This window comes from Callionymus lyra, chromosome 14 (genome assembly GCF_982586985.1).
Source record: "Callionymus lyra chromosome 14, fCalLyr1.hap1.1, whole genome shotgun sequence".
NCBI lineage: Eukaryota > Metazoa > Chordata > Actinopteri > Syngnathiformes > Callionymidae > Callionymus > Callionymus lyra.
In genome coordinates, this window is record NC_141831.1 from 9081459 (window position 1) to 9096899 (window position 15441).

General features: G+C 36.3%; 2 protein-coding genes across 2 annotated transcripts; one reads left to right on the forward strand and one right to left on the reverse strand.

The window, feature by feature from the left end:
- Positions 1 to 1674: 1674 nt before the first annotated feature.
- gusb (glucuronidase, beta) lies at positions 1675 to 9427 on the forward strand. Its single transcript, XM_087807988.1, has 12 exons — positions 1675 to 1949; positions 3721 to 3906; positions 3975 to 4156; positions 4395 to 4537; positions 5320 to 5507; positions 5588 to 5740; positions 6642 to 6820; positions 7708 to 7854; positions 7972 to 8056; positions 8555 to 8731; positions 8818 to 8953; positions 9040 to 9427. Exons 1-12 carry the CDS (start codon positions 1749 to 1751, stop codon positions 9189 to 9191), a joined length of 1929 nt encoding a protein of 642 aa, XP_087664114.1. The 5' UTR covers positions 1675 to 1748; the 3' UTR covers positions 9192 to 9427.
- A 1110-nt stretch (positions 9428 to 10537) lies between these two features.
- LOC148065939 (lymphoid enhancer-binding factor 1-like) lies at positions 10538 to 12486 on the reverse strand. The gene is made up of 7 exons (XM_087807849.1): positions 12422 to 12486; positions 11686 to 12111; positions 11561 to 11616; positions 11412 to 11492; positions 11150 to 11288; positions 10967 to 11074; positions 10538 to 10891 (listed from the first exon to the last, which is right to left on the reverse strand). Exons 1-7 carry the CDS (start codon positions 12443 to 12445, stop codon positions 10838 to 10840), a joined length of 888 nt encoding a protein of 295 aa, XP_087663975.1. The 5' UTR covers positions 12446 to 12486; the 3' UTR covers positions 10538 to 10837.
- Between the last annotated feature and the right edge of the window lie 2955 nt (positions 12487 to 15441).

Consider the following 15441-nt stretch of genomic DNA (forward strand, 5'->3'; position numbering starts at 1 on the left):
GTCTTCAGATGTTTCTTGAAGGAGTCAGTAGATCATCAAACACAGAGATGGTTCCAAAGCTTAGGAGCAACAGTCTGGAAGGATTTCTCTCCTCTGGTCCTGAAGCGTGTTCAGGAACCATCAGTAGATTCTGATCCACAGACCTCAGAGCCCGAGCTGGGGTGTAAGGCTGGATCAGATCACTGATGGAAGGTCTGACCATGAATAGATCTGAAAGTAAGAACCAGAATTTTCAAATTGATCCTGAAAGAAACTGTCAGTGAGTGAAGAGTTTTAAGGATCGGAGAAATGTGAGTTCTTCTACTAGATCGGCTCTGAATTCTGGCTGCAGAGTTTTGTATCAACTGCAGGCGAGACACATCCTTCTGGTTTAGACACCAAAATAAACTGTTAAAATAGTAAAATTTTCCTAAATTTAGAGATTTTTTCTCAGTTGAAAAAAATCATAGTATTAAAAAATATATATTTATTTTGCACTTAAATGTAATTAAAACACCAATTTGTTATTCTAAAAAAAATGGAAGAAAGAAAAGACAATTTTATGTTTAATACTGCAAGAGAAAAATATAAAATCATTTTTAAAATACTGTAATACACCTGTGCTGCAGGAAGGAGAGATTACACCAATCCTGTCTGCCCACTGCAGTCATGCTATTTATTACAAATACTACATACTTGTACTTTTATAGTGTGTGCACTTGTACTACTGTTTAATTTTTTAGTTGTCGATATATTTATCATTATTTCATTCACAATTGTGTTGATTTTATTGTCATTATTATGTTTTTTCCAATTGTTTTTGTTCATTTTAATATGTGTACTGTGTTACTGTACTGTATAGTTGAATTTGTATGAATGTTTAATTTTTTGGGGTGTGACTACTCATATTTTCACAATGTGGAAAGAACAAAGGTGGATCAATCAATTAATAAATATGTCAGAAATGATGAAGATATGATTTGTGTTTTAAATCTTTTTTAAATATTAGTATAAGAGACTTGGAGTACTGAAGTAATGAAGCATTTTCACTTCCAACATTTACTCGCCAATATAATGTAAATATTCAACCTAGTTTTCTCTGAGAACCACAACCACAAACTTAATGTTGAATTTACTATCCATTTGTTTGTCTTATGTATCTTAATTTTTTAAGTATATGTTTTATTGGGTATTGTTTGGATTGTTTAAGTGCTTTGTGACCCTGGTCTAAAAAAGCGCTCTATTAAATATTACTTACTTATTTAATTACTTATTATTAACCCTTTTTTTATTATTACTATTTTTTTAATTTTTACCAAAAACGAATAATGATCCAGTGATTGCCAGTTACACGTTTACTTTGAGTAATTATATACTAAATTATCATTACTTCACATTCTATAAGAACTAAACTTTCAAGTTACGTGGCGCTGTTAAACTGTAACCGTTGTTATCTATTGCCACCTAGTGTCAACTGTTTAGTATTGCACCAAACTAGCGTAACGCAATCTTAAAATTGTCTAATTAATTTTTTTAAATAAAAAATGGACATTAAAATGTTTCCCTCGTCTATTTGGTAGGCAACATTTAATTTATTAAGAATTTAAAAGTATTTAAAAAAAACAACTTAGTAACACCGGAAGACAACGTAAGCTACCTGATCACGTGACCGCTTGTTTCGTCACGTGACTGAGCTGCAGCGCGGCAGCAGCAGGAGTTCGTGTCACTTCTGTGTTGTTGTTTCTTGACCAGATAACAAAAAGTTGAATATGTTTCCAGTCACAGGCTCCACGGTGCTGCTCCTAACACTGTGCTGGGGCTCCGTGTGTCCGCTGGGGATGCTCTTCCCTCGGGAGTCTTCCTCCCGGGAAGTGAAGCCTCTGAGCGGCTTGTGGAGCTTCAGGGCGGACAAGTCCTCCAGCAGGAACCAGGGCTTCGAGAGAGGCTGGTTCAAGAGCAGACTCTCACAGGTGAGAAAGTTATTATAGGTTTTAGCAAAACAAACTTTTGAACTCTTACTTTATGTTTGTTTTGATTTGTTAACACAATACATTACCTGTGATTACTTTTTCATATTGGATACGTTTGTAGAAAACTTTGAAGTATTGTTTTTGTTTAACTGCAATAAATACTAAAAAAGTAATTAAAACATTTAAATAAAGATTACAAAAACTTTATTGGTACTAGAGGGTAGGTGTGCTAGACATTTTTTTTCTCACAATATTGTATCAATATTTAATGTATTGATTACAAAGAATATATCAAAAATGTCGTGTTTTTTACTTTCAAAACATCGTATAGTTATTTTATTGTTTACAATTTAATAACATGTGTTTAGAATAAATTAATTTGATTTTGTATCAACCATTAACATGGACATAGTCGCAGCTTTTGCTCATTTTAATCTTGCAATTTAACTTCCGGTCGCTAGATGGCAGCATTCATCACGTCCTACTGCAGCTAAAGTAACAATAAAATCATTGCAAGATCCTTGCGATTACTGAGGACGAGAGGATACAGTGGACTCCAGCCGCTTTTAAAGCTGATGTTTGGACATGGTTTGATTTCAAAACAAATGAAAGCAGTTACGACTTCGTCAAGAGTCATGTGGTCTGTAAATTCTGCAACACCAGAGTCAAGTACTCGACAATACTACACATATATGCTTGTTACTACAGTATCACAATATATCATATCGATGCTCTTGTATCGTTGTTCGTATCGCCAGAATCCTGCTAATACACATCCCTACTCAAGGGTAGTTTGGCTGCAGGTAAAAAAAAAAGAATAGTGAATGGTAAATCACATACACTCAGATCTTAACTCAGGGTTTTAAATGGATCTTTAAAAGGTTCAAGTAAAATTTATAGTAAAAATAAGGCCTTAATTGGAAATGAAGATCCTAAATGACATTTTAAAAAGTCTTAAAAAATGTTATCTGAGTAAACTTTAAAATCTCCAAATATTGGGTAAGATCTATTTATTTAACAAGTTTGGGTGAGTCATGGGATGGTGCAAATTTAATGAGAATTGAACCAATATTTTTCTTCCTGGCTTAAAGTGATATTGGCAAAAGTTTCCAAGGACCCGGATGCATTGTGCAACTCATGTTCTCTCGTGACACTTTAGATAAAATAGCCCTAAAACCCAAAAAGGTTATGATGTGATGTTTTTTCCCCAAGTTGTCGACTTGGTCACTCTTGAATTTAATTTGAATTATTATTTTCAAAAGTCTTAAAAGTGCTTGAATGGAACATTTCAGTCAGTGGTCAAATGTCTCTAAGCCTGTATTTTGGAGTCCCACAAGGCTCAACCTTTGGTCCTTTTTTGGTTGTCATTGAACATGACATGCATGCAAAGAATAAGCTCCATTTTGGAGAATATTAAAACAAGTTCATTTGAATTCCTGTTAGCTTTGTATAAATTGCTTTGTTTATTACAGTGACGTACCTTGTTTTTTTTTTAAATAAGAGTATTTTTTTGTATTTATTCAGAAATTGTATTTAATAATAGACACTTAAGGTCAGTGTATATATACACTTTAAACAGCAAAACCCATTTAAACGCACAAAGAAATGTCAAAGATCACACAAAAAAGGAACATACTTCCTACATACTAAAATCGTTTATTTACTTTTCACTTGGTTTACTTATTATTTATTGATACTGCTACTACTAATAATGTCTAACTAATAGTAATTTCTATCGTGGTGATGACTCCATCTTCATCTTTCCTGTTAGACCGGGCCCGTCATCGACATGCCGGTGCCGGCCAGCTACAACGACATCACCCAGGACCCCGGGCTGAGGGACTTCATCGGCTGGGTCTGGTACGACCGTGAGTTGGTCGTACCTTCTCGCTGGATCGCCGACGACGCGACCAGATTGGTCCTGAGAGTGGGCAGTGCTCATTATTACTCAATAGTGGTACGTAAAAGAAGAAAGATTTAAAAAGTAGCGTAAGGTGATTTAAAAAAAATGGCATCTTGTCGCAGTGGGTGAACGGCGTTCAAGTGGCGGAGCACGAAGGAGGCCATCTTCCTTTCGAGGCCGACATAGGAAGCGTCCTCCGTCAGGACCCGGCCTCACCTTGCAGGATCACCATAGCCGTCAACAACACTCTGACGCCTCACACTCTTCCTCCAGGCACCATTCAGCACTTTAACGACCCCACCAGGTTTGTACATCCATTTCAAACCGTATTAAAACGTTGTCTTTTTATCCAAAATACTCAGAATATATCATTTTTTTCTGTCGCAACTGTTGCACCAGGAGAGGAAACGCTTTTATCAGTCGTACTTTGACATGTGTGTTGCAATATATCTGATAGGGAAGTATCTCTCAAAGTGTAAACAAAGGTTTCTGACTTTTTTTATTATTATTATCCTAACAGCTTAAATATGTTTTTTTAAAAGGTATCCTGCAGGCTTTTTCGTGCAAAATATCTACTTTGACTTCTTCAACTACGCCGGGATACATCGACCGGTGCTGCTGTACACGACCCCTCGGGCGTACGTTGATGACATCACCGTCGTGACAGACTTTTTGGATGACACAGGTAATTGCGTACTTTTCGGTTTTGCTGATAAAATGGTCGCTATTAACCAGTTAACCTTCTGTGGTCTTGTGTTTGGTTGGCTGGGCGGCAAAGCGCTGTGGAGGCTTTTTAGGTCACTGTTACTAAGAGGGTTGTTAAGAGTGAAGGCTCCTCATGTGCATAGTTTAGTTTGAAGTCTCAAATAAATGTTGGTAATTTACGAGTAAAAAAAATAAAATGGTGACTACTTCAGGAACAAGGGACCTCTGTAGTACTTTCCCTCACAGAATTCTACAATACGCAATAAATTATTTACGACTTTTTAAAACATTTCACTTTTGATTGATCGCCTGCTCAAACAAATACTTCTTGTTTCCCATTTTCTGCACAAACATGTTCGGAGAAAATCGTGTTTTTGATCAAGGCGTCATGTTCAACCAGAACCAAAAAAGGACCAAAGGTTGAGCCTTGTGGGACTCCAAAATACAGGCTTAGAGAACATTGTTGTGGACATTTTTTCTTTGAAGGTTTTTCAAAGTTAATCCAATTTTTTTTTAACCATTTAATGATTTGACAATAGAAGAATAATTGTGAAATCATGTGTTTTTAAACAAGGCGTCATGTTCACTGAGAAACAAAAAAAGGACCAAAGGTTGAGCCTTGTGGGACTCCAAAATACAGGCTTGGAGAAAATTGTTGTGGACCTGTTTTCTTTGAATGTTGTTCAAAGTTAATCCATTTTTTTTAACCATTTAATGATTTGAAAATAGAAAAAATAATTGTGAAATCATGTGAACCCTCAGGTTTGGTCAAGTATGAAGTTTCAGTCCAGAACGCTGATTCCAGCACGTTGACGGTGACACTGACCGATGCCAACGGTCAGTGCGTGGCCTCCTCCACGGGTCCGTCCGGGGTCCTCAAAGTGCCCGACGTCAATCTCTGGTGGCCGTTCCTGATGCACGACTCGCCCGGTTACCTCTACTCTCTGGAGGTGAGGCCCGGACGCCGTCGAATAAATCGACTTTCACGATTGTTATTTAGTATCTGGTTCTGCTCTCGTTCACCGTGAAGGTTCACATGAAAGCAGCCGGTTCAGGTCAAACCTTCGAGGACGTCTACGTTCTGCCCGTCGGCATCAGAACCGTCAACGTCACCAGCACACAGTTCCTCATCAACAACAAACCTTTCTACTTCCATGGTGTCAACAAGCACGAAGACTCTGATGTGAGTAAATATAACATGTTAGTGTCGGGTATATTTCAATGCTATCAGAATATTACATTGAGTTATTTAATGCTGCTGTTTTTTCAAGCATTAAGTTATTTTTTGAATATTTTAATTAAATTATTTCTATATTCTAAGGTTGACTTTTAATATATAATTTAATTTTTAAAAAATGAATTAATTTTACCTCAATACTTTTTTTAACACATAAAGTTTGATATTCTTATTCCATTAATATAAAAACATTTTCTAAATTAAATGTTTTTTAATTCGTAACATTTAAATTCAATTAAAAAATGTGTAATAGTGCCACTAGAATACATCCATTTAATATTGAATTGAATAGGCTTAAAATAAAATAAATATATAGAGAGAATTTAGAAGTTGTTTTTTTTAAGAATATCAGACTCAATGTCAACATAGTCATTAATGAATTCAGTTTTTCAATTGAAACACATTCAACCTTTTGATATAGTAATGATTTAATTCCATTATTTAAAGAAAACAAATTCACCCTGTCAATGTATACAATTATTCTAATAAATCATTCAATTTTTTTTAAAATCCTTTAATGTAAGAATTATTCAATTCAATTATTAAAAAAACGAATTCATATTTTGAATATAGATATCATTTAATATAATTAAAACAAATGATTGCAATATAGAAATTGAATTAAATCATTCAGTAAAAACGAATTCAACTTTTTAGTATAGATATTACTAATTTATTTATTCCACAAAAACAAATTCATCTTTTAAAGTAGAAATTATACATTTAAATAAACTACATTTTACTAAAGACAACATTTGAAATTCAACAATTCAATATACCGATGCCACTGATATTCTTCAATATTAAGGCCATATTTGACACTTCTTGATAATCTCTTGTGTTCTAGATTCGAGGTAAAGGTCTAGACTTGCCGCTCGTCGTGAAGGATTTCAACCTCCTCAAGTGGTTGGGCGCAAACTCCTTCCGCACCAGTCACTACCCGTACGCAGAGGAGATCCTGCAGATGTGTGACCGTCACGGCATCGTGGTGATTGACGAGTGCCCGGGGGTCGGCATCAAAGACATGTGAGTGGCACCTGTCGGACATACTCGACATATTAACACCTTTTTGTTGATACATGTGTGTTTGTGTTGGATAACTGTATAAATGTATATCAGTGCCATCAGAATATTAAATGGTTGAATATAATGTTTAAAATGTGAATGGTTTAATAGAAATTATATTTTTAAGCATTTCATTCTTTTTTGGAATAATTCAGTTTATAATTTCTCATCATTTCTTTTTTTCAAATGATAAAGTAATAGAAGTGGAATTCTCAAGTTGTTTTTACACACAGTTTGATATTCTAACTTCAAAAATAAATGTTCTAAATTCAATATTTTTTAATTCCCAACCTTTTAATTTCAAAATCATTCATTTAAATAATATAAGAATTATTTAATTCAATTATTAAAATAGAAAAAATAATTAAACACTTGTACAATGTACAAACTATTAAATCCATATATTCAATACAAAACAAAATAAACAAAATATAGAATATAATTGTTTGAATGAAATATTTACGCTTAAATACTATTCTACTACTATATAATACATAATTCTATATTAAAATGATTATTTTGTTTTGTATTTAATATTTGGATTTAATAGTTTGTACATTGAAGTGTTTAATTATTTTTTCTTCACTTATAGTATTTTCAAAATGATATATGTTAATTAAGAAAACTGAAATTCAATATAGAGGCGTAAAGTTATCTGCGCCTAAAGTTTGTTTATATAATTTGGTTTATTATGGTTGTGAAAAAAGTAACAAGTGCTTCATCCCTCCTCTGACGCTAGATGGCGACAGAGGTCAATACCTCAACAACACGGCACAAGTGCAGAATAAGATCCTCTACGTGCCTTATTTGAACACATTGTTAATAACTCCACGTTCTTCTCCCCGTAGAGGTAGTTTCGGTAACGCCTCCCTGAAACATCACCTGGACGTGATGGACGAGCTGGTGCTGCGGGACAAGAACCACCCGTCCGTGGTCATGTGGTCAGTAGCCAATGAGCCGGCGTCAGAGATGCCCCCTGCTGGCAACTATTTCAAGTGAGTTATTTTTCCTGAAAATATGAAACATTAAAAGTCCAAACTCGTTTTTTTTTCAATTTAAACCTGTCCACCTGCAAATACGTTGAATTAAATAAATATTAATTTTAATTTAAGGACTGTGATCACACACACCAAATCTCTGGACCCTACTCGACCGGTCACTTTCATCACAAACAGCAACTTCGCCAGAGACAAAGGAGTGAGTTCACTTTTTTTTTTTTACACTTTAAAATGTCACTTAATGGTATTTTATATCTACATTTTTGTGTATCAAAAGAAAAAAACAACAACAATGCTTTAAGAAAAAAAAGGCCCTTTTTCACATGGTCACCGAGATCAATTCACAGCAATAAGGTTGCAGGTTCGATTCCAGGGTCGGGATGGAAACCAACTTTCTGTGTGGAGTTCGTATGTTCTCCCCGTGTTGTGTGGGTTTACTCCGGGTACTCTGGTTTCCTCCCACAGTCCAAAACATACAGAGGTTGATTGGGAACGTGTGTAAGGTATAAGTGTGTGTGTGTGTGTGTGTGTGTGAATGGTTGTGTGTCTTTGTGTGCCCCTGGGACAGACTGGCATCCTGTCCAGGGTGTCCCCCACCTTACGCCCGAAGAAACTGGGGTACGCTGAAGCCCCCCCCCACAAGCGGCACAAACAAACGGCGACTAAAGTCAAAATTCTCTGTCTTCCAACATGCAAGGCCCCGTACGTGGACGTGGTCTGCGTGAACAGCTACTTCTCCTGGTACCACGACCCGGGCCACTTGGAGGTCATCGCCATCCAACTCAACACCCAGTTTGAGAACTGGTACGGCAAGTACCAGAAGCCCATCATCCAGAGTGAATACGGCGCAGATGCAGTTCCAGGACTGCACAGTGTGAGTGTTTTCCCCTCCCTTGATGATGAACCGATCATTTTGTTTATTCAAATCTTCAGTGAACATCTTAAATATGTGTGTTCTAGGACCCGCCTGTGATGTTTAGCGAGGAGTACCAGAAAGAGGTCCTGCGGATCTACCACGAAGTCTTTGACCAGAAGAGGAAGCAGTACGTCGTCGGTGAACTCATCTGGAACTTTGCGGACTTCATGACAGTACAAGGTAACGTTGATACAGAATAAACTGTTAAATTATAGTAGTAGTTAAAGTTTTTTTCTAATAAATGACATATTGTGTCGTTGTTACAGGGATCACGCGGGTTGTGGGCAACAAGAAGGGTGTTTTCACCAGACAACGGCAGCCTAAAGCCGCCGCGTTCGTCCTGAAGGACAGATACTGGAAGATAGCGAATGAAACTGGGAGACTTCCTTTGTGGGCCAAATATCCCTGCGCTATGTGACCTCTTTTGATTACTGGATTGATTTTATTTTACTTTAAAATAACCAGTGTTTTTATTTTTGGAATGTCACGGCTGATTACATTGAATTTTGTTAAATGAATCTGTAAATGTGTTTTATATTTCTATTGATTCCATTGCATTTTTAGTCACTAGCTGGATGTGAACAGAGCAAATCTATATTTCTAAAGAAATTATTAATTCAAATGAATGTAATAAAACCTATCAATCGCCTTGAATTTGTTTATTTATTTTTAGAATTTATGGAATGTAAAGGTTGTGTGTCTGACTTAATGGACCTCAACTACTGCTGTGACTGTTTTTCCAATAATAAAAATGCACTTTTAAGGCAAAACGATTTTATTTTTTAACAACTTAGAATAACGTTTTTTTTTACTTACAGTTTATACTTTGAACACATATATAAAGTCGGTTCTTTTTAGAAGTAAAAAATGCATAAAACGCACTTATAATACAATTTAAAATGTATATATACCCACTTAACGACTGCGTGAGCAACACCTGGTGGTCAAAGATCTGCACTTTCCTCAGGTAAGTTAAGTTTTCAGTATGTTTCTGTTGTAAACGTTGGTTTAAAACCCGGGACTTGTTGGATATATTTAATAGTATAATTAAGTATAGACTCCGATGACGCGCCGCCATTTTGAGACACGTTTGTCGATACGCACCGACAAAAACGTCAGTAAAACGGTTGCCGAAAAGTACCACAATGCTTTATATTCGGCAAGAAAGTAAGTTTTTCGTATTTTATAAATAGCACCACTATCGTAAATGTTGTAGTTTGCGGGTATTTCTGTGATTAAAAAGTGAGCTAGCTTGTGAGCTAGCATGTGAGCTACACTAAGCTAGCGCTAGCTCGCTTTTTCGCAAGTTAAGCATTTATTTATTTATTTTTAAAAGTGCTGCTAAATTGTAATGGCCCGTACTGTTTAAAGTAGAATGGGTGGTTTTAAACACCAGTAACACGCTCTCTAATATGGAAGTAGTTCCATTTTATGTTGTAGGCTCTTTTTGGCTTCTGTGCTAGCAAGCTAATGCTAACCATGAACTTGGCCTTGCTATACTTTAACCCTTTAGTGCACATGTATACGCTATCTATATATATTTTTTTAAATCCATCATCACTACTTCATCATTCACTATTAAGTTTTAATATTTACTTTTATAATTAATAATGGCTTTAATAAAGAATTCTGATATATACATATGTTATTTGTTTGATCAGCTTTGTACGTGATAAAATGTACATTCTTCTACTGTATTGATCAAGAAAATTAAAGGTATTTTTGAGTGCATTAGTTAAAACTTATGAGAAAAAAATGAAAGAATTGCTTTTTTTAATAATCATTTTATTCAACGTTGCTTTATGGATGTTTAAGGATACATTTAAAGCAGAAAAACGCATTTCGAGCTTACGGCCAATTATTGAGAAGAAAAAAAAATGCTCTTCAAAACCTGTTGAGAATTTTCACGAAGACAAATACTGGACACAATACATCCCTTTAAAATGTTTTGCTTTTCACTAGACGCAATGATTTTGGCTTCTTTAAAGAACAGATGTAAAGACAAATAACTTAATCATTATTAACCGTGTATTTACATACATATATGTACACCTCATTGTAACATCAGGGAAACTCTTGCTTTGGAAATTTTATCCTTCGTCGCTTCACTTTCCTCCCCTGAAAAAATTGAATTTCATTTAGTATTCTGCGATAAGTTTACAATCGATGTACACGTAGACATGTTGTACTCACATAGTTGTCTTTGCTGGACCAATCCGGGTGCATCACCTCATGGTTCCGTCTTTCCTCGCCAGCGATCAAATAATATTTATTCTGCTCCTCAGTCGACATCGATTGCCACTGTGAAAATATAAAGTAAATGAAATTGTGCAAAAATAACATCTTTGATTTTAAAAAAAAAAGAGAAAGATTTACCATCTGACCCATCATGCTGTTGGCTTCAACACTGTGCTTTGGCTTTGAAGTAGCGTTTACTTGCGCTCTGTTCTCCCTCATGAAGATCATGAAGGCGTTTGGTGGCCTCCTGACGTAGGGTTTCTGGATGACGGGTCGGCTGAAAATCGGAAAGAAAACCATAAGAATTGTGTTTTAAAGGAACGGAGCTTGGTAGTCTAACACCCAACTTTTTTTAAGTGTGTGTGTGTGTGTGTGTGTGTGTTTGTGTTTCAAATCTGACCTTGGTTTAAAGGTGTTGGTCGGTAGAGAGGGCACGGGACACGGGGGAAGAGTGACGCCGTCACTCACTCCATGCCCATTCCTGTGTAAAAGAAGAGAGAATATAATTTAACTTTTATGACGGTGGATGTGTGCTTGAATGTTACTCACATGGCTCCCAGGTAATGCTGAGTGTTGTTTACTGTCATTGGCCAGAAGTTTGTAGTCTGAGAATAACATTCGTAATTTAATTATGTTGGGTTAGAATATTTTACTTAACAGGTCTATTCACTCGCCTGGTGCTGAAGTTGATGTTGCCAACGGTAGTTGGGTTGAATGGCTGTTGCGCCCGGGTGTTGTGGCCCATATCTCACACAATATGGGGTGTAGTTTTGGTAGCACCCTTGTAATGGCTCGACCGAAGGTGAAAAACCATGCTCTTGCTTCATTGCGACGCCAGGATCCAGTCCTTGACTCCGAATTTTCACGGTCACAGGAGCTGACGGGTCGGTAGCTCGTGGCTGCTGAGGATGGACGAGGTCCTCTGATGCAAGATCATCAGAGCTTTTCAGTTGGTGAGCTTCAACTGGAGGTTTTTCGTCAAGCGCCCCACACATGCCTCGGAGCGTGGAGAGCATTATCTCCCATTCAAAATCCACGTCACTACAATGTGGGGGATCCACACTGTTAACTGGGCCGAGGTTTTCGATTTGCAAAAGATCCTGCGACAAACAATACAATACATGTTGTTTTTATTCAACCTTTAGTGCAATAGCCAAGTAAAACTACGCTCAAAATTCCGTATAATAGGGCGAGTGAGGTGAAGAGTTTGGCGTCAGTGTAACTCAGAATATCATTGTAAAGTTAAATTATATTGAATTTAAAAGCGGGGGCCTCACTCCTCTTTCTCCCCCCGTAGAACTCTCTTTTTTGCTTCCTCATCTCAATTCATAGTTGATTTAACGCAGGTGAACATCCACTTATAGAGTAAGTTAGAAACTGATGGACTTTTAGTACTGTAAAGATACTCACCATTCCGTCTTTACAAGCGCACATCTTCTACCGCTCACTTGTAGATTACTTTAAACACATTGAAGCTGCGACTGTTGCTTCTCCTTCCAGAGTGACATCACAAAGATGTGGACTTTAGAGAAGAGCACCAGCCAATCAGAGGCTCCGTGGAATAACATCTTAGTGCCTTTAAATTCTAATCAAAGAACTTTTTTTTCTCTTAACTAAAAACAACCCCAATATTTCAAATTTTTATATTTATTATTTTTAACAGGTTTTAATAAGGTTTACATGTATATGGTAAATCGCTGAAGCTGACTTGGCATATATTCAGCTGTAAAATAAAAACAAATAAAACTGTAAATAAAACGGCAACAAAAAAAAAACAGAAATCACAATACTTTTGCTCTTATTATATATTATTATTATAATGTCCTATTTCATTTTGAAAGTCAGGGAGCCTTGTTGTATTGCTTGATTGAGAGCTACAATATGTATTTAGGACTCCCTGTTATGAATACATGTCTTTTGCTGGTCATTTGTTTTTGTTATATTCTATTATTTTGTTATATTCTATTATGTTATTTAAAGGTTATGTTTTTTTGGAAATGTAACTGTCATTCAAACGTCACTCGAGACACTTTTTAACTGTCACCTGTTGTGCTAGCTCCAATGCTAATCCTTTAGCATAGTTGACCATAATCCATAGAGTGGTGTTTTAATTAAAAAAGAATGAATGAAAACAATTATTAATTTCAGCATTTATGTTCATTGAACATGGTCAGAACCATTTTGGTTACAGAGATATTTTTTTGTTGTTGTAGATTTGGCTTGAAAACGTCTGAAATGATCATCAAAGGAATTCCTCAAGCGGTTGAGAAGGAACTCCTTCTACACCAGCAACAACCTGTGTCCAATGAAGATTCTACAGATCTATGATCGTCTCGCCATTGTGGTAAATAAGATAATGTAGGCGCACCAAATGCCGACTTTGATTAATGCATATATTTAAGTTATTGATCTCAAATATGGGAGCGGAAATGTGGTCACTTATAGTTATAGTCTCAAATGATGACTTATACACCACCTTTGCTAGAAGTGTGTCACTCACATGATGTTCTGTTACATTTTTAAATGGTTACTACTAAACATTTATCATATGAAAAACCAACATTTTTCTGCTGATTTAAATGTGAAAATGCAATTATTAAAGGGCATTTCTTCAAGAAATCACAGATCTCTAAACTGCCTCATTAAATTGTCAAAAAATAAACTAAAAAATAATTGGACTTTTAATATTAAAATTGTGTTGTGTTAACTGTAATGTAAATATAACTTAAAACATTAGTTCAGAATCATCTTAGGAAAACAGGCTGAAATTTCGGTTTAACAATGTTAATCTTTTGGTTATGCTTTGTAATCTTTTTATTCATATAAATGAGGTGCTCTAGGAAAAATACTTTAAAGATATATTTGTGAAATATTAGGTCTAAGTATAAAGTTTACCTTTAATGAAAAAAACAAAGATAAAATCCCTTGTATGACATTTTTCTTTGGTATTTTGATCATGGGAGCTACCCAGAATGTATCAAAGGGCACCGAGCTACCCATGAGCCTTTTTTTGTTGGAACCGTTTAGTTGTTGAAAGAAACAATAATCTTATTTTATGACCCCATTTTTGCATGGCTGGAGGTAGTTTGGTACCTGGTAGAACTAGGTACTAAAATAAGGGCAGGGCAGCTACACCACAAGCTCCGCCCTGTCATTGACAAGTCATGTTCTCATGGGCCTAAGAATAGAAAATAGAATAGAAAACGTTTATTCATCCCCAGAGGGGAAACACACTGTTACAACAGCAGCAGCAGGACAATGAAAATAAAGTGCATGGAAAAAAAGAAAAAGTAAAAGAGATAATAAAATAAAATAAAACTATCTTAAAAATATACAAATTATTTACAGTATTAGAAAATTAGCACTATTAACAGAATAAAATAAAGTAAAATATAAAATAAAATAAAATACGAGAAGAAAAACACACTACGGATTAGCATCAGGATATTTAAAGTAAAGAGTTAAATATCCTGACACCAGTTGGGATGAAGGACCTTCTATAACGCTCCGTCCTACACTGTGGGTGCCTGAGCCTGCCACTGAAGGAGCTGGCCAGCTCCTCCACGGTCAGGTGCAGTGGGTGGAGAGTGTTGTCCCTGATGGAGGATAGTCTGGAAAGTGTCCTCCTCTCTCCCACCTCCTCCACCGAGTCCAGCGAGCGGCCCAGGACAGAGCCGGCCCTCGTGACCAGCCTGTTCAGTCTCTTCCTGTCCCGGTCCGTGCTGCCTGCTCCCCAGCAGACCACAGCGTAGTGGATAGCAGAGGCTGCCACGGAGTCATAGAAGGTCCTTAAAAGTGGTCTGCACACTCCGAAGGACCTCAGTCTCCCCAGGAGGTGGAGGCGACTTCGACCCTTCTTGTACACGGCGTTGATATGTGTGGACCAGTTCAGTTTATTGTTGAGGTGAACACCCAGGTATTTGAAGCTGTCCACCAGCTCAATTAGTCTAAGAACGAATGTGTTACAATTGAAGCAGTGTTGGAATCCACACCCTGTCTGTGAGCTGTCCTTTGTTGTCAAACACTCCTCGCCTAAGCCACTTGATAGTGTAATGGGTACATTTTCTAATATTGCATCTATAGTGTGCTTTCTTTAATTTAAATACTTTTGACAGTCTTTTAAATTCAACTTTTAATAACATAAGATCAGAGTGAAACATGACAAAGTGTAGTAGCAACAATTCTATTATCATTTTTATTAACTGGTGGTTTTATAATATGTATTTCTACTGTAGAAATGATAGATCATGGTTTTGTTTTACTTCAAACGATAAACCATTTTTTTCTTCAGGACGCTTTGAGTACATTATTTGTAAATCTTGACTAAATTTGACTTTGACACAGTGTCCTGTCACCACTTTTCACACATGAATAATATTGACAATGAGTTGAAATGACAGTTGACTTCAGAGGGAATGTTTTAATGGTAG

Excerpts from the sequence above, each read along its gene's own strand:
- LOC148065939 (XM_087807849.1), bottom strand. The coding sequence starts at position 12,445 with ATGTGCGCTTGTAAAGACGGAATG. Across the intron at positions 12,112-12,421 it reads GCGCTTGTAAAGACGGAATG|GATCTTTTGCAAATCGAAAA; the intron begins GTGAGTATCTTT and ends TGTTTGTCGCAG. Across the intron at positions 10,892-10,966 it reads GGTCCAGCAAAGACAACTAT|GGGAGGAAAGTGAAGCGACG; the intron begins GTGAGTACAACA and ends CAATTTTTTCAG.
- gusb (XM_087807988.1), top strand. The coding sequence starts at position 1,749 with ATGTTTCCAGTCACAGGCTCCACGGTGCTGCTCCTAACACTGTGCTGG. Across the intron at positions 5,741-6,641 it reads ACAAGCACGAAGACTCTGAT|ATTCGAGGTAAAGGTCTAGA; the intron begins GTGAGTAAATAT and ends CTTGTGTTCTAG. Across the intron at positions 8,954-9,039 it reads GGACTTCATGACAGTACAAG|GGATCACGCGGGTTGTGGGC; the intron begins GTAACGTTGATA and ends TCGTTGTTACAG.